Source organism: Capricornis sumatraensis, chromosome 23 (assembly GCF_032405125.1).
Source record: "Capricornis sumatraensis isolate serow.1 chromosome 23, serow.2, whole genome shotgun sequence".
In the NCBI taxonomy this organism is placed as follows: domain Eukaryota; kingdom Metazoa; phylum Chordata; class Mammalia; order Artiodactyla; family Bovidae; genus Capricornis; species Capricornis sumatraensis.
This window is the reverse complement of record NC_091091.1, coordinates 35,933,354-35,960,379: the sequence shown is the minus strand read 5'-3', so window position 1 is coordinate 35,960,379 and position 27,026 is coordinate 35,933,354. Positions and strand designations below refer to the sequence as shown.

The following is a 27,026-nucleotide window of genomic DNA, read 5'->3' as shown; positions in this document are numbered from 1 at the left end:
TTCCCAGCATCAGGGTCTTTTCAAATGAGTCAGTTCTTCGCATTAGGTGGCCAAAGTATTGCAGTTTCAGTATTAGCATTAGCCCTTCCAATGATTATTCAGGACTGATCTCCTTTAGGATGGACTGGTTGGATCTACTTGCAGTCCTAGGGACTCTCAGGAGTCTTCTCCAACACCACAATTCAAAAGCATCAATTTTTCGGCGCTCAGCTTTCTTCACAGTCCAACTCTCACATCCATGCAAGATTACTGGAAAAACCATAGCTTTGACTAGACAGACCTTTGTTGGTAAAGTAATGTCTCTGCTTTTTAATATGCTGTCTAGGTTGGTCATAGCTTTTCTTCCAAGGAGCAGGCATCTTTTAATTTCATGGCTGCAGTCACCATCTGCAGTGATTTTGAAGCCCAAAAACATAAAGTCTCTCACGGTTTCCCCATCTACTTGCCATGAAGTGATGGGACTGGATGCCATGATTTTAGTTTTCTAAATGTTGAGTTTTAAGTCAACTTTTTCACTTTCAAATGCTACTTACTGCTGAAAAGACTATACGAGGCTGGGGAAAGGACCATATGAAAGGAGCAGAGAGAAAAATCCTCAAAACTCAGATAGGGTTTGGAACAGTTCATGCTCCAACCATGGTAGATAACCTGTAATTCATGTGTCATAGAGTAGAGTACCCCTATGGGTAGTGCCTCATGAATGGAAAGATTAACCCTAGACTAAGTTATGCTTTCTGCTGGTCTATTAAAGCAAAAAAAATTTTAAAGTCTTGAAAAGATCAACATTTTCGAAGCAAGTTAACTCTACTGCAAAACAAAGGTAAAGTTTGTTTGTAATTCCATAACTCAAGAAGGCAGAAAGTTGATGGACCATGTTAAGTAGAGACATTCTTGAAACAGAAAATATAATGTCTGAGATGATGGATAAGATACACTGGGTGTGACTGGATACTATAGAAGAAAAGATTCATGAACTTGAAGATACAGGTAACAAAAATATCCAAAGTGAAACACAAAATGAATAAGAAATAAAAACAAGAATTAGTGAGCAAAAAGCAATTTCAAACAGTTTTATACTATATTGTCAGAATTCCTAAAACAAAAGAGAGAAGTGGGGAAAAAAATCAAGAAATAATGGCTTAATATTTTCTAAATTTCATGAAAACTATAATTTCATAAATTTAAGAATGTCAATAAATCCAAGGCACAAGAAACATAAAACAAAAACTCACAACTAGGAACATTATAATCAAATTGGCTAAAATCAGTGACAAAGAGGAAAAAATTTTTAATGTAGATGGAAAGAGAAAAAAGTCACTACACACAAAGGAACAATAAGGTTAAACATAGATGTCTCATTATTAACAATGGAAACCAAAAGATTATATACAAAAATAGTAAAAGGCAAATGTTACAATTTAAAAGTTTTCAAAGCCCTAAGAAAGTAAAATTTTTTTCCAGATATTCGAGCAGATATAATGTACTGCCAGCAGAGCTGCACTGAAGTATTAAAGTATGTCTCTTAGACAGTAGGAAAATGATAGTAAACACTGCTATATTTAAAATAATCAACAAATACCTACTGTATAGCATAGGGAAGCTGCTCAATATTCTGTAGTAGCCTAAATGGAAAAAGAATTTGAAAAAGAATAGATACATGTGTATGAACTGAATCACTTTGCTGTATATCTGAAACTAACACAACATTGTTTGTCAACCATACTCCAATATGAAATAAAATCTTTAAAAAAAGTCTGGATTTACAAATAAAGAAAAAGAAATGATGAATGCTGGATACAATAAATAGGTAGGTAAAAGAGAAAATATTTTCTTACTTTTAATATCTCTGAATAAACCTGACTGTATCAAAATTAGTAAAAGTGTAGCAAGAGTTTTAAAAAATATGAAGTAATAAAACAGATTCAACAAAATGACACAAAGCCCAGGGGGAAGGAGATGAAAGCAGACTGTGTTAAGGTTAATGCACACAAAGAAATGAGTGATATAATATCACTTAAGCATAGACAACAAAAAGTTTAAGATGTATAAAATAAGTTACATAATACCCACTAAAATAACACAATGTAGAATTGCAGCTAATAAGCCAATAATAAAATGAAATCAAGAAAAAAAATGTTAAATTCAGAAGAATAAGCACAATAAAAGAAACAACAAACAATGGACCAATAAGAAAAATAGAAAACAAATAATGATATGTTAGATTTAAACCCCCAAACATACAATAATATCCCAAGGATACTCTAGGTTCAGTTCAGGACCACTGAAATAAAGCAAATATTGCCATAAAACATTTCACATTATTTTTTTGGTTTCTTAGTGCATATAAAAATTATATTTGTACTATACTACAGTCTACCAAGTGCACAACAGCACTAACCTAAAAAAATGTACATACTTAGATTAAAAAAAATTTTTATTGCTGAAAAGTACTATCCATCACCTGAGCCTTCATTGAGTCCTAGTACTAATATTAAAGATTGAAATATGAGAATTACCAAAATGTAACACAGAGACACAGAGTGAAGAAATGCTTTTTGAAAAATGGCATCTGCAGACTTTCTAAGTTCACTCTTGCCAAAAACTTCAATTCATAAGAAACATAATATCTGCAAACTGCAATAAAAGCGCAATAAAATGAGGTATGCCTATAAATATATATATACATTATACGTACATGGATAAAGATTGGATAAAAAAGACATAACTATATGCTGTCCAATATAATCTACTTTAAATATAAAAACACAAATAGGTTAAAGAAGAAGGATGAAAAAATGACACAGCATTCTAGTAATATTTTTTAAAAGCTTTTTATATTTGGCAAAATAAATTTTGAAGCAAAGAATATTACCAGGGATTCAGAAAGCAATTTCCTAATAATAAAGAGATCAAGTCATCAATTGATCAAGAAGACATTAAAAACCCTAAACATTTATCCATCTAAGTAAAAGAGTTTCAAAATACATGAAGTAAAAATTGCTAGAAGAACAAATAACCTAATCTAAAATTACAGTCAGAGATTGCAACACTTATTCTTCAAGCTGACAGAACATCAATGTGGACCCTAGACAGCTTGAAACACTTAACCCAACCGATCTCTGTAGAAGATTTCACCCAACAAGAGCATAGGACATTTGCAACTGTCCCAGGAACACTGACCAAAGCAGATTCATATCCAGGTGATACGATCTTTAGAAGATGATTAGATAGGTCATGAGGGTGGATTGGTCATGCAGGTGGGTGGTTATGGATGGGGTTAGTGCTCCTATAAAAGAGGTCCCACAGAGCTCCCCATCACCTTCCCTTATGTGAGGGCACAGGAATCATCACCAAAACCCGACCATTCCATTCCGGTGCTTTGATCTTGGACTTCCCACCTCCAGAATGGTGAATAACAAATTTCTGTTGTTTATAAGCTACTTAGTCAATGGTATTTTTTCATAGCTGCCCAATGGACTAAAACATTAGGTTTATTCATTTTCTATTGCTGCGGCTGTTGTTCAGTCACTAAGTTGCATCCAACTCTTTGCGACCCCATGGACTCCAGCATACCGTGCTTCACTGTCCTTCACTATCTCTGGAGTTTCCTCAAATTCATGTCCATTGAGTTGGTGATGCTATCTAGCTATCTCATCCTCTGCCACCCTCTTCTCCTTTTGGCTTCAATCTTTCCCAGAATCAGGGTCCTTTCCAATGAGTTGCTCTATGCATCCTGTGGCCAAAGTACTGGAACTTCAGCTTCAACATCAGTCCTTCCAATGAATATTCAGGGTTGATTTCCTTTAGGATTAATTTAGAAGAAATGGAGTCACCCTCATAGTCAACAAGAGTCTGAAATGCGGTGCTTGGGTGCAATCTCAAAAATGACAGAATGATCTCAGTTCATTTCCAAGGCAAACCATTCAACATCACAGTAATCCAAGTCTACGCCCCAACTGTTGATGTCAAAGAAGCTGAAGTTGACTGGTTCTATGAAGACCTACAAGACCTTCTAGAACTAACACCAAAAAAAGAGATGTCCTTTTAACCACAGGGGGCTGGAATGCAAAAGTAGGAAGTCAAGAGATAGCTGGAATAACTGGCAAGTTTGGCCTTGGAGTCAAAATGAAACAGGGCAAAGGCTAACAGAGTTTTGCCAAGAGAACGCACTGGTCATAGCAAACACCCTCTTCCAGTACCACAAGGGACAACTCTATTCATGGACATCGCCAAATGGTCAAAAATTAGGTAGATTATATTCTTTATACCCGAAGATGGAGAAGCAAAAACAAGACCTGGAGCTGACTGTGGCTCAGATCATTAGCTCCTTACTGCAAAATTCAGTCTTAAATTGAAGAAAGTAATTGAAAGAAATTGAAATGGGAAAATCATTAGGCTAAACAGGCATGACATAAATCAAATCTCTTATGATTATACAGTGGAGGCGACTAACAGATTCAAGGGGTTAGATCTGATAGACAGAGTGCCTGGAGAACTATGAATGGAGATTTGTAACATTGTATAGGAGGCAGTGACCACAACCATCCCAAAGAAAAAGAAATGTTTTGAAAAAGGCAAAGTGGTTGTCTGAGGAGCATTCCAAATAGCTGAGGCAAGAAGAGAAGTAAAAAGCAAGGGAAAGAGGGAAAGATATACCCACCTGAATGCAGAATACCAGAGATTAGTAAGGAGAGATTAGAAGGCCTTCTTAAGTGAACAGAAAGGGAAAACTGGAGAGATCAAGTGAACATTTCTATTGCTGAGTAACAATAAGAGCAATCGTAGTGGCTTAAGACAAATCGCATTTACTATCTCATAGTTCTGTATGTAAGAACTCTGACAGAAGTTTCAGTGGACTAAAATCAAGGTGTCAGCAGAGCCACATTTCTTTTTAGAGGCTCTAATGACGAATCTGTTTCCTCAACTTTTCTAGCTTCTAGAGTCTATATTCCTTGGCTTGAGTCCCTTTCCCCCATATTCCAACCAAGCAATGTTGTTCTGATCTGACCATTCTCCCATAGGCACATCACCCTGTGACCCTGACCTCTGCCAAATAAAGGTCATAATAAGAACTCATGTAGTTAGGTTGGGTCCACCCCAGTAACTTGGAGTAATCATCCTAATGTACCAAACTTAATCACATCTTCAAGTCTTCTGTCCATGTAAGATAATATTTACATAGGTACCAGAGATTAGAATGTGATCACCTTTGTGGAGCCATTATTCTGTCAAACACTTTGAACCATAAAATTCAGTTCAGTTCAGTCGCTCAGTCTTGTCCGACTCTTTGCGAGCCCATGAATCGCAGCACGCCAGGCCTCGCTGTTCATCACCAACTCCCAGAGTTCATTCAGACTCGCGTCCATCAAGTCAGTGATGCCATCCAGCCATCTCATCCTCTGTCCTCCCCTTCTTCTCCTGCCCCCATAAAATAAGTCTTGACAAATCTTTAAAAATTCAATAAGTGACAGAAGCATTTCTAGACATTCTCTAAATAGTTGGAAATACAGTATCTCACTTCTAAATACCCCACTGATCAAGGAAGAAATCAAAAAGAAAATTAGAAAGCATTTACCTGAAGAAAACAGAAAAAGAAGAGCAAATGAATGTCAAGGAAGCCCAAGAAAAGAAACAGTTTAAAAGAAGTAATTAATGAAATAAAAGACAGAAAAGTAAATGAACTTGCTAACTCTTTAGCCAGACTGAACAAGAAAAGAAAAAATGAGAACGTGGAAACTAATTATCAGTTTCAGGAATTAGATGATATCAGTGGGTAATATGTGAATATTATGAAAAATCTTTTGCCAACAAATTACACAAAATAGCCCAAGTGGGAAATATACAACTGAGAGACATAAACTGATACAGTTCACTCAAGAAAAATACAGATAACCAGAAAAGTTCTAAATCCATAAGAGAAATTCAATTTGTAATTGAATTTTGACAAAGAAAATCTCAAGTTCAAATAAATTCAATGTTGAATTCTAACACAAATTTTAAAACATATATATAGAGATTGTATATCAATAGCTTTAGAAAATTACAGAGGAAAGAACATGTCCCAATTTACTTTGTAAGGCCAGTAGTACCATCCTACAAAGTTAGTAAGACTGCATGAATAGAATACTACAGACTAATTTGCCCCAAAAACATAGGCATAAAAATTTGTAAAATTTCAACTAGTTGAATCCATCAATATAGTAAAGTTGTAATACAAAATGACTAAGTGGAGCTTACCCCTCATTACCAAGGTTGGCTGACCATTCAAAAATAAATCAGAGTAGCTCAATTCTATTAGCAAACAGATCTCAATTAAAATAATTTTACCATTTTACACTTAAAAACAGAAAGTTTATTACAGTTGTATAAACATACACACATACTCATAAGCCTTAACAGTAACATAACATATTCCACAGGGTTGATATAATGATTTTACTCAAAGAGTAGGAATTAGCATGTACCTATCTTGATCATCACAGTTATTTTCAACATTTTATTACTTTGGGAAAGTGGGATATTTTAATTTCATTATAGAAATTCTGGTTTGGCTTCCAGAACATATTACTAGTATGATCTCAAAAGAAAATCCAATTTAGAAAGTTAATTTCTAATCATTAAATATTCATGAACATTCTAAAGTGTGTAATTTGCTTAAAAATAAAATATAATTAGATAGCCATGAAATAAAAGGGCAGGAAACAATCAGAAATATAGCAATTCTTTCAATTTTAATTACTATTTAATAAGCTCATGGATGAGCCTTTTGTCACCTTCAATCATAATCTGAATAAAACAAATGAAATCTGATTAATATTTCTATATAAATCATAAAAAATAAAATGATACCTCCAGCATCCTAAAGGTCAAAATTTTAAAAACCCATAAGAAAACATTTCTGGCATTTTTTTTACTATATTAACATCTAATTCAATCACAATAAAGAAGTACATTTATCAAATTAATTATCATTACTACTTACTGAGTAGTAATTTATACTAATATTTCTTGAACAAGTAAGTAATTTCCTCAATTTAGACATGAAATCAACCTTACAAATCAAAATTTTTCAAGCAAATATACAATTTTAAAAAGTTACTGTCTTCCCACAAGTCACATAGAAATTGATAAAGCATGCAAGAATTTTCTAGTCACAAATAAAAAATGGTCATTTATTAATAAAAAAGAATAAATTATCTGTAATTTTTTTAAAGATCACAAAATGTAACAGCTCAGCACAGGGTTTGGCACACATGAGCTATTTAATAAACAAATCTGAACTTAATCTAATAATACAATCATAAAAGAATGAATAAATAAATCTAAACAGTTTAACACATAGATATTTATTTCTTAAAAGAATAAATTAAGAATACACACCTTGACTATTTTAAGATAGTAAGAATATCCTAAATGTCCCTAGCAATAAATCAGAAGCCTTTAGCAGTCTATCACTAAACACAATAAAAATAAAATATACAACATATACAGAGTACATAAAGAAATCAGTAGTGAGAAGTAGTGAGCCTTAAAGAATTAACTGTAGGTACTGCTCTTTCTAAATTTTTCATGATGATTTGAATTATGTTCAATATATAATGAAGATTGCTAAAAACAGTCAATGATTTCAAGAGGGATTATAAGAAAATAATATCTATTTAACCCTCAAAGAATGAAATTAATCAGAAAATATAAATATCATAGTTATTTCAAGTTCTGATACATTTTTTAAGAATATAATCACACTGAAAAATTAGTACATACTTACTCAGTTCATTGCAGTTCAGTTCAGTCGCTCAGTCGTGTCTGACTCTTTGCAACCCCATGAATCGCAGCATGCCAGGCCTCCCTGTCCATCACCAACTCCCGAAGTTTACCCAAACTCATGTCATACTTATTAGTACATATTCAGTATTCTTTGTTCAAACATTTTTTACGAAGACATTAATCATCACAGACACCCACTGTATCCTTTTTATGAAGGATCAATACATGCTTCACATTGTACAAAATATAGAAACCTTTATCAGCTCTTTGAACAAAAACAGCATTCCTTTTCATATGAAAATATTCAGTAGTCATTAGATTAAATACTATTAACACTTACCTGTATCTTAATAGGCCATGAAAAGTTGCTGACGTATACATAGAATGTAATGTTTGGATTGCTTCTAAAGTTAAATTTTTCATAGGAAAAACTATCTCTGTATTCTTTTATATTAGTCTTGGAAACTATAGGAGTCTCCTCTCCAGATATTGTTCCAGCTAAAATGTAAATAATAACAAATTTAAATAATTCATATTAAGGAAACATATCTTTATTAATGTAATACTTACATATATATGATATTTACTTAATTTTTTTAACTGTGCTTATAAGGACATAACTATCCAAATAAACTCATGTTTATAATTTAGAATGACAAGAAATAAGATTTGTCATAAATATAATGGACACAGATTTAGTATAAAAACTATTTTTTAAAATAATACCAATTATTTTAAGTGCTACATACTAGGAACTGGCTTAGAGACTTTACGTTCTATTCTAATAAAAACTTTATCCCATAGGTATTCCATCTCTGTTTTTCAAATTGGAAACTGAACCTCAGAAAGATTAAGACATTTGCCTAAAGTTTGTAGCTGCTAAACAGTCAAGTCCTCTTTGGAACTGAAGTAATACACAGCTTCAGGGACTGATGTTTGGCTACTTGTTTCTCCACGAGCCTTTCAAAACAAAATATGTCTCAATCCAATTAAAAAACGGAAAAGAAATCAATTTTTTTTGTTTACCACGTATTGAACCATCACTACTTTGAATAAAGTGGAAAGAAGAGATAATTTAAAACATGAGCTAAAAATTCAATTAGTTAAAACACATATTGGATACTCAATAAATATTTACTGAAATTAACCAAATGGAAGAAAGGGTTAAGAATAGTTAGGATACTAAGCAACTGACTTATTTTCTAACCGATCGTCTGTTCCAAAATTACTATGAATGCTTTTTTTCAAATGCAGGTTTCCTGGCGACATCTTCCAAACTAATAAACCAAAATATCTAAGATTTGGTTTGGAGAATCTGAAAGTTACAAGTAATCTCTTGCATATTGAAGGCACTGTTCTAAAGTGATAACTGAGGTTTTATATATTTTTGTTGCCAAATTTTAAAACTCTTGTAGGGTCAATTTGTTATGCAGAATTTCAAAGTAACAGTACAAGTTATTATGAATTCATAGTTAATGAAACTTACAGTGCCAAGATTTTACTATATGCTTATACTATTGTAACAAAATATGTACATATGTATCTAAAGTTTTCAATTCTTATATATGTAATATAAAAACTGGAATTGCAAAGACCATTTCTCATTTGAATTATGTTTCTATTATTCTATTAATACTTATTAAAATAGGATATGATTTAATTTTAAGAAATCAAATATGGATTTCTAAGGATTCCTTTATTTTCTTTAAACGTTTCCAGCATTTTTCTGCAACAGTGTATACCATTTATATATAAAGTAGAAATCAACAGCATGTCTTTAAAACAGCAAGCATACTTTTTCATAATCCAATATACAGATTTGTACTTTTTGTATTTTTTAAAAGTTAGCAATTTTCAATTTATAAACCTTATTATGGAAGAAATATTAAGTGTAGGGTTTTTTAACCCTCTCTCAGAACCAAATCCAACAATGGTAGAGGGTATAAATCCAAGCATAAAGGTAATAGGTAAGTTGGTAATTTACCAACATACACAATTTCTTGTTTTATATCAATTTTAAAGTTATTAAACTTATAGCTTCAATGGTGAATCAAATAATTGAAATGTCAATCTCTTTAGTCATTAAAGAAGTAATTTGTCTTAATTAAAATCACAGGAATTCATAACACTGCCATATAAAAAAAATAAGCAGAATAAAATATCTGTTATCCACCTAATATTAACTGAATTAGGGAGAAAGTTAACAGAATAATGACACTTTATTAATAATGCTACTTAATAGTTTTACCTAAAACAGCACAAAGATTCTGGCCTATAATATTTTTATCTCAATTATTTAAATTAACAGTAGAAAGGTCATATTAGAAACCTTACATATAGGAACAGAAGTAAAAGACACATGATAACAAAATTCTCTTACCTGTTGAACCAACCGACCATGTAATGTTGAGATTAAAGTTGTTTGATGCATTAATTGAAATATCCAAATTTTTGTTTGACTACCAAGAAAGAAAATATGAAGTTTAAAAAAACAGAATTATACTAGATATTATCTTTAATGTTTTAATTATGTCCATGCTATGTTTCTCTAACTGTTAACATTAAGTTAAGTGAGAAACTGTAGACACCAATTACACTTTTCTAATGAAAAAAAAAAAGGTGATAAATTCAAAGGTATATTTAAAGTTCCCATTTATCTTTCCTACTGTAACCTGGTCTTCCACATGTAGCCAGAGGCTGTTATAATTCAATACTTGTATTTTGATTTTCTTGGCTTACCTGTAGTTAATATTTAAATGATATTGGTTTGGTTAGTCCAAAGTTATTTCACAGCAATGGATGATTGTTTTGCTGAAAGATTTCATGTTAGCTGCATATAGTATTAGTATATACACATTTTTTGGTGGAAAAAAATACTTGAAATATAAAACTTAGAGGTAAAAGTTATAAACCTACTTGGGGATAAAGAGGGGATCAAATCATATAAACATCTGTAGAGAGGAGCACTGAAGAATTTTATATCAATCAACCTGCATCTTATCATTAATTTAATTGCACAGAAGCAAATACCCAAGAGATTTCTTTAAATGTTGTTTGCTATTATCCTACTCCAAGAGACGAAGAACAAAAATTATGTATGATTATAACTATCAAGACTTGCAGAAAGGAATAGAAAGATAGTCATATTGAATAGCTTTAGCTACAGATATTGAGTGTGCTTTGCTGTGTTTTAAATATACAAAGACTCTTAGAAAAAGCTGTGTTACTGAGACCTAGCTACAAAAATAATTAAAATTAGTACCTTGATATTACAACTTTTTCTAAATAAGAATAAGAAAGCCAATAGAAAACATATCACCAATTTTCTGAGTGGCTCTTAGAGAAAGTAAGCCTATAAGCAATTAAGTTCCCCATATCTGTTAGAAATAGTGTTAGGAAGAAACTGACAGAAGGACATGGTTCTTCCCTGACATGGGAGGAGTAAGAAGAAGCATGATAAAAGGCAAAGGCTGCTGGGTGATGTGTGACAGTCATTCCATGTAAATGATACACTAAGACCCAATTATTTAACCTCAAATAAAAACCACTCCAAGTGACTGCCATAGAGACAGGGACAACTGGGCCTCTATTAAGAACTACTAACAATGCTCCATAATCATTGAAAGATATTCTCTTCAAAGTTTCCAGGAAGCAAATATAAACTCAACAAGAATGGTCATTTTGAAAGAGCCTACAAAATAAAATGTGTGGTAGTAAGGCTGAACAATTTTGCCCCATAGATTTTTCAGGGTAGTGCTCATTACTACTGAAGAGATAACATCGGAGAATTTGAAGTGATCAAAGAAAAACAAGGCTTGGAGTTTTAAAATACACAGTATTTCAGAAGGGCACTATATTATCCATCAGAGTCATATTTGTAACTGGCCACAAATATAAGAAGGAAGTTAATTTACTGAGTTCTATTGGTAAGCTACTAAAATATCCTCTAATATGTACCACAAAACTTTCAAACTTAAGACCTTTCCACTTTTTAAAGATATGGAAACAGATGACACTGATTCAAAAATAATGCCAATATTAATGACTCATGTAATAAATGCAAAGAGCTTTTGTCAGTGTGCAAATAAGTCTAACAGACTGCATTATTCAGGTGTGGTAATAACATTATTTCATCATACTTATAATGCTGCATTAAGGAGAACCCAGATATGAAAAGAAGAAATTTCTTTGGCAACAAATACTGATATACTCCATCAATAATGAACTCACCAGACCCCAAAACCAATCAATGCTTCATATTAATTAAATCGTGTTCATGAGGCAATGAAGTGAATTTGCAGAGTATTCATTGTTGAGTCGGATGACCTTGGGTTCAAATCTTAGACCTTTAAAGTACATGTGTATTGATTTAGAGAGAGCTACCCTTATCCTTCCTGAAAATCAGCTTTCTTATCTCTAAAATGGGCTTCTCTGGTAGCTCAGTGGTAAAGAATCTGACTGCCAATGCAGGGGATGGAAGTTCAATCCCTGGGTCGAGAAGATTCCCTGGAGAAGAAAATGGCAATCCCCTTCAGTATTCTTGCCTGGGAAATCCCATAGACAGAGGAGTCTGGCAGGCCCCAGTGCATGGGGTCACAAAAATATTGGACATGACTTAGCAACTAAACAACAACAGTTTCTAATATGGGAATATCATGACTTCCCTACAGACTTTTTTTGGAAAAATTAAACAAGATAATTTCTCAAAAGTCATGGTTTTAGGCCACCGTGCTGATAACGGTCATGTTGTTGATATTATTAGGTCTGGGGACACAGGATTTCTTCTTTTCCTTCTCCTTTTTCATCTTCCTTTTTACTAGAGGACTCAGAAAGAAGGCATGACTGCTGACCTCTGAGAAAGGTTGACTTTCTTTATTATTAATAAAATAGTCAAAAAAATGAGTTGTTTTCTATGAAAACAAAACATGGTAGAAACCCCTAAGAAAGCTTAAATCATTATTTTTATTGTGAAATTACATCTTAGTAATTGTGTGTGCCTTATTTTGTGTCAGAGAAATTTGAGAATAGCTGCTATTGTTACTAAAAAAGGTTACACAAAATTTCCAACTGATATAGAAAACTATAAAACTTTTCTTGAAATTTTACTTCATCCTCTCAAGTTAAGGCATTACTGAATATATGGTACTATAACTAAAGCCCTATAAAATATATTTAAGGTCAAGGAAAATATGCTGGACTCCAAGAAGTAATACTGTGACTACCACAGTAAATGACAAAATTAGTCATTTAGAACTAATGTTGTTAGACATGGTTAAGTTCAACTAGATCATATTATACAAGAAACTACTCCAGAAATTGTTAACATGAAAGCATTGGTTGAAGATGATGTATAGTAGGTTAGAATTAAATTTGTTTTCAAAATGTAATAAATGCATAAAAATGAAAGTGCTTCTTTTTTATAGAAGAGGCCCAGACTAACAATACATGTTAATTTCAGAAATTGTTCCAAGTTGCATTTCTCTTTAATTATAAATTATATGTATAGATAAATATGTAATTATAAACTACTTATAATGATGTTACAAGCATTCTTAGCAGTACTAAGATATGATAGTTTACTGTCCATCAGTTTCTCAAAACATGTGTCTGGGCTCTTGGTTTCAACTGAACAGAGCAGAAAGTAAAACTGAAAGCTGTGATATTGTAAGAACTCAAGGATTTCTGGGAATTGAAAGAGGAGAGAATAGTCAAGAGAGAAACAAACTAGAATTATGGCTAATCTGAGCTTATTTGCATGACACCACGGATAATATTGGAGAGAAGTACTGTTCACACCTAGATTGTGCGCCAGACATCCCACTAATATTAAATTTCTTATATACTCAATGAACTACACGAGTTTGGAATTACTATTTATGAATAAAATTCTGATTCGTGCGACAACATGGATGCACATTGGAAACACTGAAACATTAAGCTAAGTGAAATAAATCAGAAATAGAAGTAAAAATGTTACATGATTATACACATGAGGTACCTGGAATACAGAGACAGAAAGTAGGATAAAGATTTCCCAACGATGGGAGTAGGGGAGGAATAGAGAGTTATTGCTTAATGGAAACAGAGATCCTACTTGGATTGATGAATTATTTTGATAATGGATTGTGGTGATGGTTGTACAGCATCGTAAATTTACTTAAATGCCATGAAACTGTACACCTAAAAATGGATAAAATATAAATATTACTTCATGTATGCTTTACTACAATAAAAAAGTCTACAGTGTTTACAATGCATTTATTAAAACACTCATTATACTAAAATTGTAGTTTCTGACATATTATTAATGTCTTCATAAAAATGCATGCCATCAGTGAAGAGAGCATTATCATGAAAAGAAAATATCTTCTAAAGTCCTTATTTAAAAATCAAAACTTTATACAAAGTTTTTTATTTTAATAATAAAATATTTTGTTTTTAAAAATACTCAGTGTGAAAAAATAACTATAAAATGCAACTTGTTATACTGGAGTGTGTTGCCATTTCCTAATCCAGGAAAAGTCAAAACATTAAATATAATCCCCAAAATGTAGGCATTCCTTAAAACCTAAGGACTAACGAGGAACATAAAACGAACTTCTTTATTTTGGGGAAAGTGAGATCTAATTTACTGGAAAATGAAAATTTAAGAAATTACACTATTTGCTGGCAAGTTCAGTAAAACAATTTAGAGGCAAGAAGCTTCCAAATGTCAGGATGCATTCTGAGGTTTCACCTATTTGAAAAACTATTAAAAAACATGACATAGGCTTAATAAGCTGAATTAATGTATAGTTAGAAGGAAGCCCTACAGAAAGTGACATCAGCAAAATAGTGTAATAGGAAGTCCTAGCCCTCATCCCTGACAAAAACACCAATTTAACAGTGATCTATGGACCAAATTACCGTTATGAGCAGACCAAAATCCAGTTAAGAATTTGCAGTACAAAAATTAAATGCAAAAATGAGAATAGCTACAATGTAATGCATAAAAAGAACAATTTCACTCTACCAAGGTCAGCAGCTCACCCAAGACAGCACAGCTCAATATCAGAAAGACCAACATGGCCAATGACTGCTCCCTTAAGGGAAAGAGAGTATAACATGCATCCAATATACTGGATTTTTATTTAATGTTACTGCCCAAATGACCTGTTTCTGTCTCGACTGGATAGAAAAGCACTGAAAAATCAAGCATAGTGTGGACATCTGACATCAGTTAAGAACAAGCTAACAAAAAGTGTGTGGCTCACTACAGCCAACATGACTCAGAGTGATTGGTAGAAGGAGCACAACTCTGAGAGTTCTCGCCCAGAAGAAAGTGTTAAGAGATACAAGCTTGCAAACAGTGTGTGCTAAGTTGCTTCAGCTGTGTCTGACTCTTTGCAATGCCATGGACTGGAGCCCACCAGGCTCCTCTGTCCAAGGGATTTTCCAGGCAAGGATACTGGAGTGGATCCTCATTTCCTTTTCCAGGGGATCTTCCTAACCGAGGGATCCAACCTGCCTCTCTATGTCTTCTGCATTGACAGGCAGGTTCTTCACCACTAGCGCCACTGGGTAAGACCTAAAGATCTAACGCTCTCCATAGTGATTATGAGTAACAATACTGTTGTTGCTGTTGTTATTGTTCAGTCGCTAAGTTGTGTCCTACTCTTTGCAACCCCATGGACTGCAGCACGCCAGGCTTCTCTATCCTCCACTAACTCCTAGAGTTTGTTTAAGTTCATGTCCATGAGGACATGAGGATGAGCTGGTTGTATAGCATCACTGAGTCAATGAACATGAATAACAATACTGTATCATAAATTTCAAAATTGCTAAGAGACTTTAATTATCATTAACTCCCCAAAATTACAATTAGGTGACATGACTGCAGTGTTAGGTCATGCTATGGTTGTCATCGTATTGCAATATATACATCTACTAAATCAGCATATTATACATTTTTAATTTATACTGTAAGATGTCAATTATATCTCAGAAAAATGTTTTTTAAAACCTAGCATTCATATAACTCAGATAAACCAAAGGGTTTATAAAAAAAGACAATGAAAACCCACCATTATGTAATAGTATATTAAAAAAGAAAATATATATAATATAGCTTGTGTTATGAAGTAATAGGTTTTATTTTCAAAGAAGACTACTACCATTGTGAAAACATAGTTAAAAACAGAAACACTGCTGTAAGCCTGAAAAAGAACAGAAATAATGTATACACTGTAGGACTATTTGCAAAATCTGAAATATCAAGGTCAAAAATTCTCTAATTACAAAGATACTTAGGTTTTATGAAAAGAAAAACCTAATAGGATTTGTTTTTCTACAAAAGGCCTACAGTGTGATAATTCTGAGAAGAAGCACCATTACAATGAAACATAGAGAAACATTGCATCCATTGATATAACTACACTATAAAAGTTAAAGGATCTTCTCACCTGTTCTGGGTTTGCTATGAAGTTTATGGCAGTATGGTGGCGATCATCTTCCTGTAATAAGCTGAATGTAAACTGATAATCAATCAAAAGGCTGTCTGTAGGGGAAAAAAATACAATCCCGATATGTACTTTTAAAACTTGCTTGAAAACAAGTTAGGTGAAAATATATTGAATATCAGCATTGAAAATTATTGTCATTAAATTACTAGTGGTGTACTCAAGACTGGCAAAATATAAATCATTGTTATTAAGCAACAAAAAGTAACATGCAGATATAAAAGCACTTAACACTTCAAAATTATATTTATTACTCCTGTTACCATTATAAAATTTCTACAAACTACAGTTTTTTCTGGAAAAACTACACAAGAGAATAAAATAAAGTCATCCATAATTTTACAATCAGAGAAAAATACAGGTAATATTTTGGTGCATTATATTCAAGTTAAAATTGTATAAACAGATAACAGGGAGACATTTTGATATTTTACTTTTATAAATGAAAAATTTTAAAAAAACATGAACTTTAATGGCTAAGTAATTCTGGCTTTAGAGAAGGCACAGGAACCAGAGATCAAATCGCCAACATCTGCTGGATCACAGAAAAAGCAAGAGAGTTCCAGAAAAACATCTATTTCTGCTCTATTGACTATGCCAAAGCCTTTGACTATGTGGATCACAATAAACTGTAGAAAATTCTGAAAGAGATGGGCATACCAGACCACCTAACCTGCCTCTTGAGAAACCTGTGTGCAGGTCAGGAAGCAACAGTTAGAAATGGACATGGAACAACAGACTGGTTCCAAATAGGAAAAGGAGTACGTCAAGGCTGTATATTATCACCCTGTTTATTGAACTTCTATGCAGAGTACATCATGAGAAACGCTGGGCTGGAGGAAGCACAAGCTGGAATCAAGACTGCAGAGAGAAATATCAGTAATCTCAGATATACAGATAACACCATCCTTATGGCAGAAAGTGAAGAACTAAAGAGCCTCTTGATGAAAGTGAAAGAGGAGAGTGAAAAAGTTGGCTTAAAGCTCAACACTCAGAAAACGAAGATCACGGCATCTGGTCCCATCACTTCATGGCAAATAGATGGGGAAACAGTGGAAACAGTGGCTGACTTTATTTTTCAGGGCTCCAAAATCACTGCAGATGGTGACTGCAGCCATGAAATTAAAAGACGCTTACTCCTTGAAAGAAAAGTTATGAGCAACCTAGGTAGCATATTCAAAAGCAGAGACATTACTTTGTCAACAAAGGTCCATCTCATCAAAGCTATGGTTTTTCCAGTGGTCATGTATGGATGTGAGTGTTGGACTATAAAGAAAGCTGAGCGCCAGAGAATTGATGCTTTTGAACTGTGGTGTTGGAGAAGACTCTTGAGAGTCCCTTGGACTGCAAGGAGATCTAACCAGTCCATCCTGAAGGAGATCAGTCCTGAGTGTTCATTGGAAGGACTGATGTTAAAGCTAAAACTCCAATATTTTGACCACCTGATGTGAAGAGCTGGCTCCTTTGAAAAGACCCTGATGCTTGGAAAGATTGAGGGCAGGAGGAGAAGGGGACAACAGAGGATGAGATGGCTGGATGGCATCACTAACTCGATCAACATGAGTTGGGTGAACTCTGGGAGTTGGTGATGGACAGGGAGGCCTGGCATGCTGCAGTTCATGGGGTTGCAAACAGTCGGACAGAACTGAGTGACCAAACTGATAGTGAATATTTCACCACATGCCATAAAGCCATTTACTTGTCCCTATTATTATGGTAATTTTTACTTTATGAAATCTTTTAAATATTATTTAAATAGAAAAGAATTCTATTATTTGGAAACATAACTTTCATATTATGCCCTCAGCCGTTAAGTACTATTAAAGTTAAAAGTAAAGATGGCAACAATACCATTGGATTTTTGTCAGAGCATCATTCCTCATGTTCCTTCTTTTATACCTTGTAAGATCCACTCTATATATTTCTTTTGTAATTTAATAAAAGGCAATACTTTGTTTTTCCAAGATTTTTTTACAGGCACCATTATCCATATAATGAGGATTATATAATAGGTCATATTTCTGCTTTTCATATGATTGCCAGAAAATGCAGGGAAAATTCAATGGCCCAGTGTTGTTCCAGACACTGGAAATATAAAATAATAAAAGATAGAGATTTCTGTCCCATGTAACTTATAGTACATCAAATGGACATTGAAAATTAATAAGTAATTGAAGCATACAGTATAATAATGAAAATAAGTGTAATAGTCATAATCCAGTGAAGAGGAGAGAAATTTCTGTCCAGGTAGGAGTATGTTTGCAATTTTGAAAAGGAAAATTTAAAGATAATGAAGCTGAAGCTGAAGCTCTAATATTTTGACCACCTGATGCAAAGAGCTGACTCACTGGCAAAGATCCTGATGCTGGGAAAGACTGAAGGTAGAAGGAGAAGGGAGTGACAGAAGATGAAATGGTTAAATACCATCACTGACTCAATGGACATGAATCTGAGCAAACTCCAGGAGATAGTGAAGAACAGGAAAGTCTGGTGTTGCAAAGAGTTGGACACGACCTAGTGACTGAACAACAACAATTTAAAGGTCAAAGGTAGTTAAGAGAAAAGGCCATGGCAGTTACAAGAGAAAGTGTAATCCAGGCAGAGGAAACAAGCACAAAAACCTCAACAAAAGAACAAGTCTTAAGTGTGATTCCTATAAAGAGACTGTGGCAAGAATTTTACAAAAAGTGATGGTAGAGATAGGAATAGCAAGGAAGGTAACAGGAAGGGGTCAGACACAGTGAATGAATTTGGAAGGTGTAACAGACAGAATTAGCTAAATAAACAGATGCAGCATTTTAAAGAAAGAAAAGTAAAAGGTTTTATTTTTTGGCCCAAGACCAGGTAAAATGCCAGCATTAACTGAGACGGGTGAGAACAGGTTTTATTTGTTGCCAGTGTGGAATAATTAGAAGCTTAGTTTTGAAGATGTTAAGTTTGAGTTACTTATCAAGTATCTACATGATACGCTGAGCTCAGGAGCCTAGTGGATAACAATTTGGAAATCATCCGCATTATAATGGCCTCTAAAGCTGTGAAGCCAAGAAATCACCAATCATAAATAGAGCAGAGGTGCCAGGGATGAGCCCTGAGGTAAAACAATGTTAAATAATCAGGTCCTCTGAAGAAGCCCACAAAGGAGACGACAGGGCAACCCACGAGACAGAAGCACAACCAGAATTCAGTAAATGAAGTGCTTAGAAAAGAGAACAGTGATCACCTTGGTCAACTGCCACGGAGGAGGTTTTGGAAGTACAGACAGCTACAATACCGAGGAAAGATACCATCAATTCAGAATAAAGAGAAAATACTAAACCCAATGGACAGGAGTCTGAGCAAACTCTTGGAGACACCGAAGGACAGGGAAGCCTGGTGTGCTGCAGTTCATGGGGTTGCAAAGAGTTGATCAAGACTGAGCGACTGAACAACCATCACCGCCACTGAGGAAAAATAAACATTTCAAAACTATTTTCAAATGCTTATCTGAATAATTATCTTCCTGTTTTTCCAGCTTGAAACTTAGCATTAGAAGTCAGGACCAGATGGCTTTTAGGAGGAAGGGACTTGGTGATTCAGACACTTGAGCAGCCTGGGTAGAGGCTCCAGTGCCCCGGTCCTATGAACATTCTTCTGCTTTAGGGACTCCAGTCCTCAGCCAGTCACCAAACTCTTACCCAGACATTCAAGTTTGATTTCTCTATTGCTATTTATTATAGTTGGAAGAACAAGATCAGTACAATGTATATTAAGCATGGTAATATCAATCCTAACATCATCTGAGCTAGAAGGTCAGTCTGAATCCCGGGGCAAAATTAGTAGGAGCATTACTGAACTCGTGCCTAATCAAGTACTATTCAGTGAATGTGAATTTTTATAAATTGAAGAAAGTTCAGATTTCTACACAAAATGGTTCCTTTTAAGGTTGCTTAAAGTATTCCAGAAACCAACAGTACAATTTTCCACTTAACCAGAAATTATATTTCATTCCCTAATTTCAAATACTATCATGCTGGTATATTTTAAAGAGGTTGCAAATGAGAAATTACCTGGCACAAAACATATACCTTAATGCTATAATTTACTCTGAACTTCTTAGCTAAGTAGGGTACAGAACATAAAACATTGAAATCCTCAAGTTTATGCAAATGTGCATAATTTGAAAATAAGTTTTTGTACCGCTTTAATGAAGCAATTTATTATGGTATAAAAAAGAAAATCATGTTTGACTATAAATCAATTCAAATAACATTGAATTATTGACGAATACAAAGAAATGACAGAACCGGAGGAGTAAGCATGAACAGTGAGGTGCGAGAGCTTCTTTTTTAAACTAGGAGAAAGAGCAGTTTTTCATAATAATTGGCATAAATAAAATTTAGTGGAATAGAAAAAGTTGATGATAAAGGAGAGAGAAGTTTTTAAACAATACCCTGGGGTAGGTAAAAGGCAGTGACATCCTAACTCAAAAGATGGCCCAGATGTTAGTCCCTTGGGATTGTGTGGGTTTTGTTTGTTTCGTTGGTTTTCCTTTCCTCTATATCTCTCTCCACTTGTGTGCTAAAGTAGCTGTAATCTAGAAATGCCAACAAATTCACAACAAAGGGAAAAAAGAAAGCCTTAAGAAAATCCTGCTACTGAGATTGTAGGATGAAGCCCTGTACCGCATACCCATCCTGTACTAAGGTGAGCAGAGGTGGAGCCCGTGCTGCTGCGGGAAACAGGGCAAAGTGTGAAGCTTTGTTAAACTCAGTGATAGGTCCACAATTTGAAAATCATGTTATTGCTCAGTCGCTCAGCCATGTCCGACTCTTTGCGACCCCACAGACTGCAGCACATCAGGCTTCCATGTCCTTTTACCATCTATCGGAGCTTGCTCAAACTCATGTCCATTGAGTCGGTTATGCCATCCAACCATCTCATCCTCTGTTGTCCCCTTCTTCTTCTGCCTTCAATCTTTCCCATCATCAGGGGCTTTTCTAATGAGTCAGTTCTTCTCTTCAGGTGGCCAAAGTATTAGTTTCAGCTTCAGTATCAGTCCTTCCAATGAATATTCAGGATTGATTTCCTTTGTGATTGATTGTTTTGATCTCCTTGCAGTGCAAGGGACTCTCAAGAGTCTTCTCCAACACCACAGTTTAAAAGCATCATTTCTTCAGTGCTCAGCTTTATGGTCCAACATTCTTTATGGTCCAATATTCACATCCATACATGATTACCGGAAAAACCATAGCTTTGAATAGACGGACCTTTGTGAGCAAAGTAATGTCTCTACTTTTTAATATGCTGTCTAGGTTGGTCATAGTTTTTCTTCCAAGGAGCAAGGGTCTTTTAATTTCATGGCTGCAGTTACAATCTGCAGTGATTTTGAAGCCCAAGAAAATAAAGTCTGCCACTGGATCATGCAGGAGGTCTTTTAAAATTATATGTCCCACAAACTATATATACTATACATATGAAAATATATACTGTACTTTTCAGCATATTTTAATCTTTCATAATTAAAAAGGAAAACCTGCATTCTGTATGTTTAAATGTAGTACTGGGGCAACAAAGGATGAAATGGTTGGATGGCATCACTGACTCAACGGACATAAGTTTGAGCAAACTTGGAGAGATAGTGAAGGACAGGGAAGCCTGATGTGCTGCAGTCCATGGAGTCACAAAGAGTCGGACACGACTTAGTGACTCAACAACAAATATAGTACTAACTAGAGACAACGGCAACCCACTCCAGTGTTCTTGCCTGGAGAATCCCAGGGACAGGGGAGCCCGGTGGGCTGCCATCTATGGGGTCACACAGAGTCGGACACGACTGACGTGACTTAGCAGCAGCAGCAGCAGCAGAGACAACTATTTGAAAACTTTGTGAATAGGAAGAATAACAAAGATACATTTCAAAGCTTGAAGAAAACTATAAACACTACATAAATCAATCTTCTGATTTTGTAGGCTGAGCCCTGAAGGTTGTAACAGCTGTACTAAATATTCCGGCTAACAATTAGCAAACTATCTTTGATAATTCCAGGAAATCTAGACGCTGGTGATTAATTTCCCAATTAGATCTAAAAGCGATATGGGTAAGTGGGATGTACAAACATGGTAGACCTTAAGGTAAACATGAGGTTGCTCATATGTCTGGCCTCAAATTCTGACTGTATAAATGAAAATAATTATGAAAATAAAGAGAAAAGAAAAGTTGACATCTTTTGTATTGTGAATCTGACTTGCATAGTAGAGAAAAGAGAAAAATATCAGTTTGTCAACAATACAGTAAGTACATATAATTGTATGCATTGATATGAGTATGGTGTTAGGTCATTTAAAATATCTATGTAGTATGCATGAAAGAAAAAAGAAAATCTAAAAATATCCCACATAATTAAGATAAAAGACAAGATAATAACACTGAAAACTACCATAAAAGAGAGTTAGGTAAGTTAAAACTGTAAGAAACAAAACAGAAACAAAATGCAATTACATAATGGCAAAATTAAAAATAATAGATCAGAAAATAAGGGAATTAAAACATAATTCTGCATCAGTGCAATCTAGGTCAAATCTGAAAGAGCCTCCGAGAATAAAACAGAGATGAAAATCACTCAAGAAGAAAATTAGACACAGAAATTTTCAATATGTGCATGGAAAATACTGTTAAAGCTGACATCAAAACAAATTGAAAAGAAACACTTCTATGTTAAGTATATGATAAAAATCTGTTGAAGATTCAAACCTAAATATTAAAAGGAAATAACCTGCATAAAAGATTTAAAAATCCAGTATTATTCATAATAGCCCCAAAGCAAAAACAACCTCAATGTCCATCTGTTGATGAAGAGAAAACAAATAAGATATGTCCATACATTTGAATATTGTTTGGCCATAAAGAGAAATGAAATACTGATACCTGCTATCACTTTGGATAATATGATATGGATGAACCTTGAAAATATCATGATAAATACAAGAAGCCATCACAAAAGACCACATATTCCAAGATGTCACTTATATAATATTTCAGAGTGGACAAATCCATAAAGATAGGAAAAAGGATGTCAAAAGCTAGGGGAAAGGAGAAGCAGTGACTGATAATGTCTCCAAGATTTCTCTTAGGAGAAAAACATTGTAAAATTAGATAATGCTGATGTTTTCACAGCCTTGTGGATATACTGAAAATCACTGAATTGTATTTAAAAGGGTGATATTTTAGGTATGTAGATTATATTTTAATTGTTATTGAAAAAATACTATTGCTATCCAGTCATGTGCATATGGGCATGTGCACACATGCGCACACAACACACACACACATTCACACAAAGGAAATATTTAGAAAGTAAGACTAGGCAAGATGTTAGGAGGTCTTGAGTAACGACATAAGTCAAAAGACAAGAAACTGGAGCAATGTTTTATGAAATATATATACTCAACCATTCCCAACAGAAAAACAACATGATTATTTCAGGTAAGCAAAAAGCCATAAAATATACTGAAAAAATTATTTATACACATGTTACAACTAAGAGACAAATACAGATATGAAAATAACTTAGCAAAAAGATCTGGTAGTGAATAGATGACAGAATTCAAGTTAGAGAAGAAAACACAGTTCTCTTTTTATATCTAAAATCAGATTGTTTAGAAAGAAATATAAAATGATTAAAAGCTACCAAAATAATAAAAATTTCAGCATGTGGTTATAAAACATAAACATCTAAAGTTCTTCTTTAGGGACTATTTTAATATGTTGGAGATTATGCCTATCTCTACACCAAAAAAGTCACACCACCTTAATTACTGTATCAGTTCAGTTCAATCGCTCAGTCGTGTCCGACTCTTTGCAACCCCATGAACTGCAGCACGCCAGGCCTCCCTGTCCATCACCAACTCCTGAGGTTCACTCAGACTCACGTCCATCCAGTCAGTGATGCCATCCAGCCATCTCATCCTCTGTTGTCCCCTTCTCCTCCTGCCCTCAATCCCTCCCAGCATCAGAGTCTTTTCCAATGAGTCAACTCTTCGCATGAGGTGGCCAAAGTACTGGAGTCTCAGCTTCAGCATCATTCCCTCCAAAGAAATCCTAGGGCTGATCTCCGTCAGAATGGACTGGTTGGATCTCCTTGCAGTCCAAGGGACTCTCAAGAGTCTTCTCCAACACCACAGTTCAAAAGCATCGATTCTTCGGCACTCAGCCTTCTTCACATTCCAACTCTCACATCCATACATGACCACAGGAAAAACCATAGCCTTGACTAGATGGACCTTTGTTGGCAAAGTAATGTCTCTGCTTTTGAATATGCTATCTAGGTTGCTCATAACTTTTCTTTCAAGGAGTAAGCGTCTTTTAATTTCATGGCTGCAGTCACCATCTGCAGTGATTTTGGAGCCCCCAAAAATAAAGTCTGACACTGTTTCCACTATTTCCCCATCTATTTCCCATGAAGTGATGGGACCAGATGCCGTGATCTTCGTTTTCTGAATGTTGAACTATAACTATATAGCTAACCCTAATATCTAAGATCTCCAGGCCCCTCTCAATGCATATCCTCTGCTTATAATAAAGCTATCCTGAAAGTACAGAGTGTTCAAGTCCTATAGGCCTTCATGGAAACTGAACACAACATACTTAAAGCATAATTAAAGCACATGTGTAAACAAATCAAGAATAATTTTAAGAGAGATAACAGGTAGGGACAAAGTTTTAAATGGATAAAAGATTAAGTGGAGCAGACAGGATTTCACAGCAAGACACCAACAAAGACAGGTAAAGTATTGCTTCAAAGGAGACAAAAATTTTGAGTGAGTAAAGAAAAACAGTTATTTGTCAAACTCAAAGGAAGCAAGGCTGATACTATTTCTATGTCTAGATTCTAAGGTATGGACACCAGGAAAGAAAAAAAAAACAGTTAACAGTTTCCTTAGAGAAGACTCAGGTTTCCAGATACAACAAGTTTCTGTTAAATCAAAATAGAGTTTCAAAAACAGAGTAACAACATATTTGGTGATTTAATTTTTAAAATAACATTTTTTAAAGTAAAGAAAGACTAATATCCCAGAACCAATGGGCATATGTAGCTTCCGTTCTTGTTTCTAAATACCATTCTCTAATATAAGGAACCAAGGCTTCTTGGAAAATGGTTGATTATAGTGCTAAGGAGAGAAGAATAACGTGACTCAAATATCTTGTAGTTTAAGAAAATAAGGCAGTACTTAGAAAATGATACAGTACTGTCAAAAGAACAGAGGAGACAATTTGAGGGAGTTCCCAATGGCCAACTCTAGAGCAATTTCAGCTTTAAAATAAAGAATAGCTATTATAAGCCACAAATGTGCGTGTGTGTTTATCTCCATGGGTCAATACTGATAAGTACAAGTAAGTGAACAAACAAATAAATGAAGGAGAAGGGACTGCTCTTCCTTATAGTAATAAATAGAGAAAAAACAGAAGCAACAATGGAATAGAAAGTTACCATCTGGCAAACACATCAATGTCTGGTGAAAATACTAGGTGAAAGTACAATGAGAAATGGGCCATTTACATACTTTAAAAGAACTTCCCCGTAATACACTCATTAAACACAATAAAAAGAAGTAACTTTGGGGTGGAGAAACTGGCAGACATTGAGCATTAACAATGATCGAAGACATCACCACCAATAATGGAACAAACTGACATCATATGCTTCCTGGCAGGATGCACTGAGGAAAACACATCACTTCAGCACTATCCTTACTAAATATGCATAATCTGAACTTAATCATGAAGAAAAACACCAGATAAATCCAAATTGAGAATGGTCTATTAAATAAGTGTCTGACATTTTACAAAGGTCAAAGTCATTTAAGAAATTTGCACCTTTTTCTGCAATTCTGAAATTATTTCACATGGAAAATTAAAAAAAAAACTTCTTGTAAAGTTGCCTAGATGTCCTCAAGTTTCAGTCAAGTCTTATATTATAGGATTTCCATATATCTGTCAATGAACACTTAAGCTACTTCTACATCTCAGCTATATTAAATAGTACTGCCATAACATTGGAATTCTATTATCTCTTGAGATCCCAACTTCAACTCTCTTGGATAAATACCTAGAATGGTACTGCAGGAGCTAAGTGAAATAAAACAGCCACAGAAGTACAAATACTGCATGATTCTACTTATATGAGGAATCTAAACCAGTTAAGCCCATCAAATTAGAGAGCAGTAAGAGGGTTGCCATGGGCCAAGAGGAGGGGGATAATAGGAGTTGACAGTCAGCAGACATAAAGTCTCAATTAGCTAGGTGAATAAAAATTTGTTGAGCATAGATTTCATGTTAAAGATGAAATATAATTTTCAATTTAATTCGACTTAAAAACTGCTAACATGTCAACCAGTCCATTCTGAAGGAGATCAGCCCTGGGATTTCTTTGGAAGGAATGATGCTAAAGCTGAAACTCCAGTACTCTGGCCACCTCATGCGAAGAGCTGACTCATTGGAAAAGACTCTGATGCTGGGAGGGATTGGGGGCAGGAGGAGAAGGGGACGACCGAGGATGAGACGGCTGGATGGCATCACGGACTCGATGGACGTGAGTCTGAGTGAACTCCGGGAGTTGGTGATGGACAGGGCGGGCTGGCGTGCTGCAGTTCATGGGGTCGCAAAGAGTCGGACACGACTGAGCAACTGAACTGAATTAAACTGAACATGGAAAAACAATAAATTAAAATAATTTAAAGCTATGATATGCTGATAGAGACAAGAGAACAGATGACATACCTAAA

General features: G+C 34.5%; 1 protein-coding gene across 1 annotated transcript in view; it reads right to left on the bottom strand.

Moving 5' to 3' along the window:
• ATRNL1 (attractin like 1) overlaps nucleotides 1-27,026 on the bottom strand; it is a 785,280-nt gene that overhangs the window by 484,681 nt on the left and 273,573 nt on the right. Inside the window, exons 22-24 of the mRNA XM_068961441.1 lie at nucleotides 16,209-16,303; nucleotides 10,148-10,226; nucleotides 8,108-8,265 (exon numbers count right to left, since the gene is read on the bottom strand). Of these exons, the coding sequence (XP_068817542.1) occupies nucleotides 8,108-8,265; nucleotides 10,148-10,226; nucleotides 16,209-16,303 (332 nt within the window). The remainder of the gene's footprint in view (nucleotides 1-8,107; nucleotides 8,266-10,147; nucleotides 10,227-16,208; nucleotides 16,304-27,026) is intronic.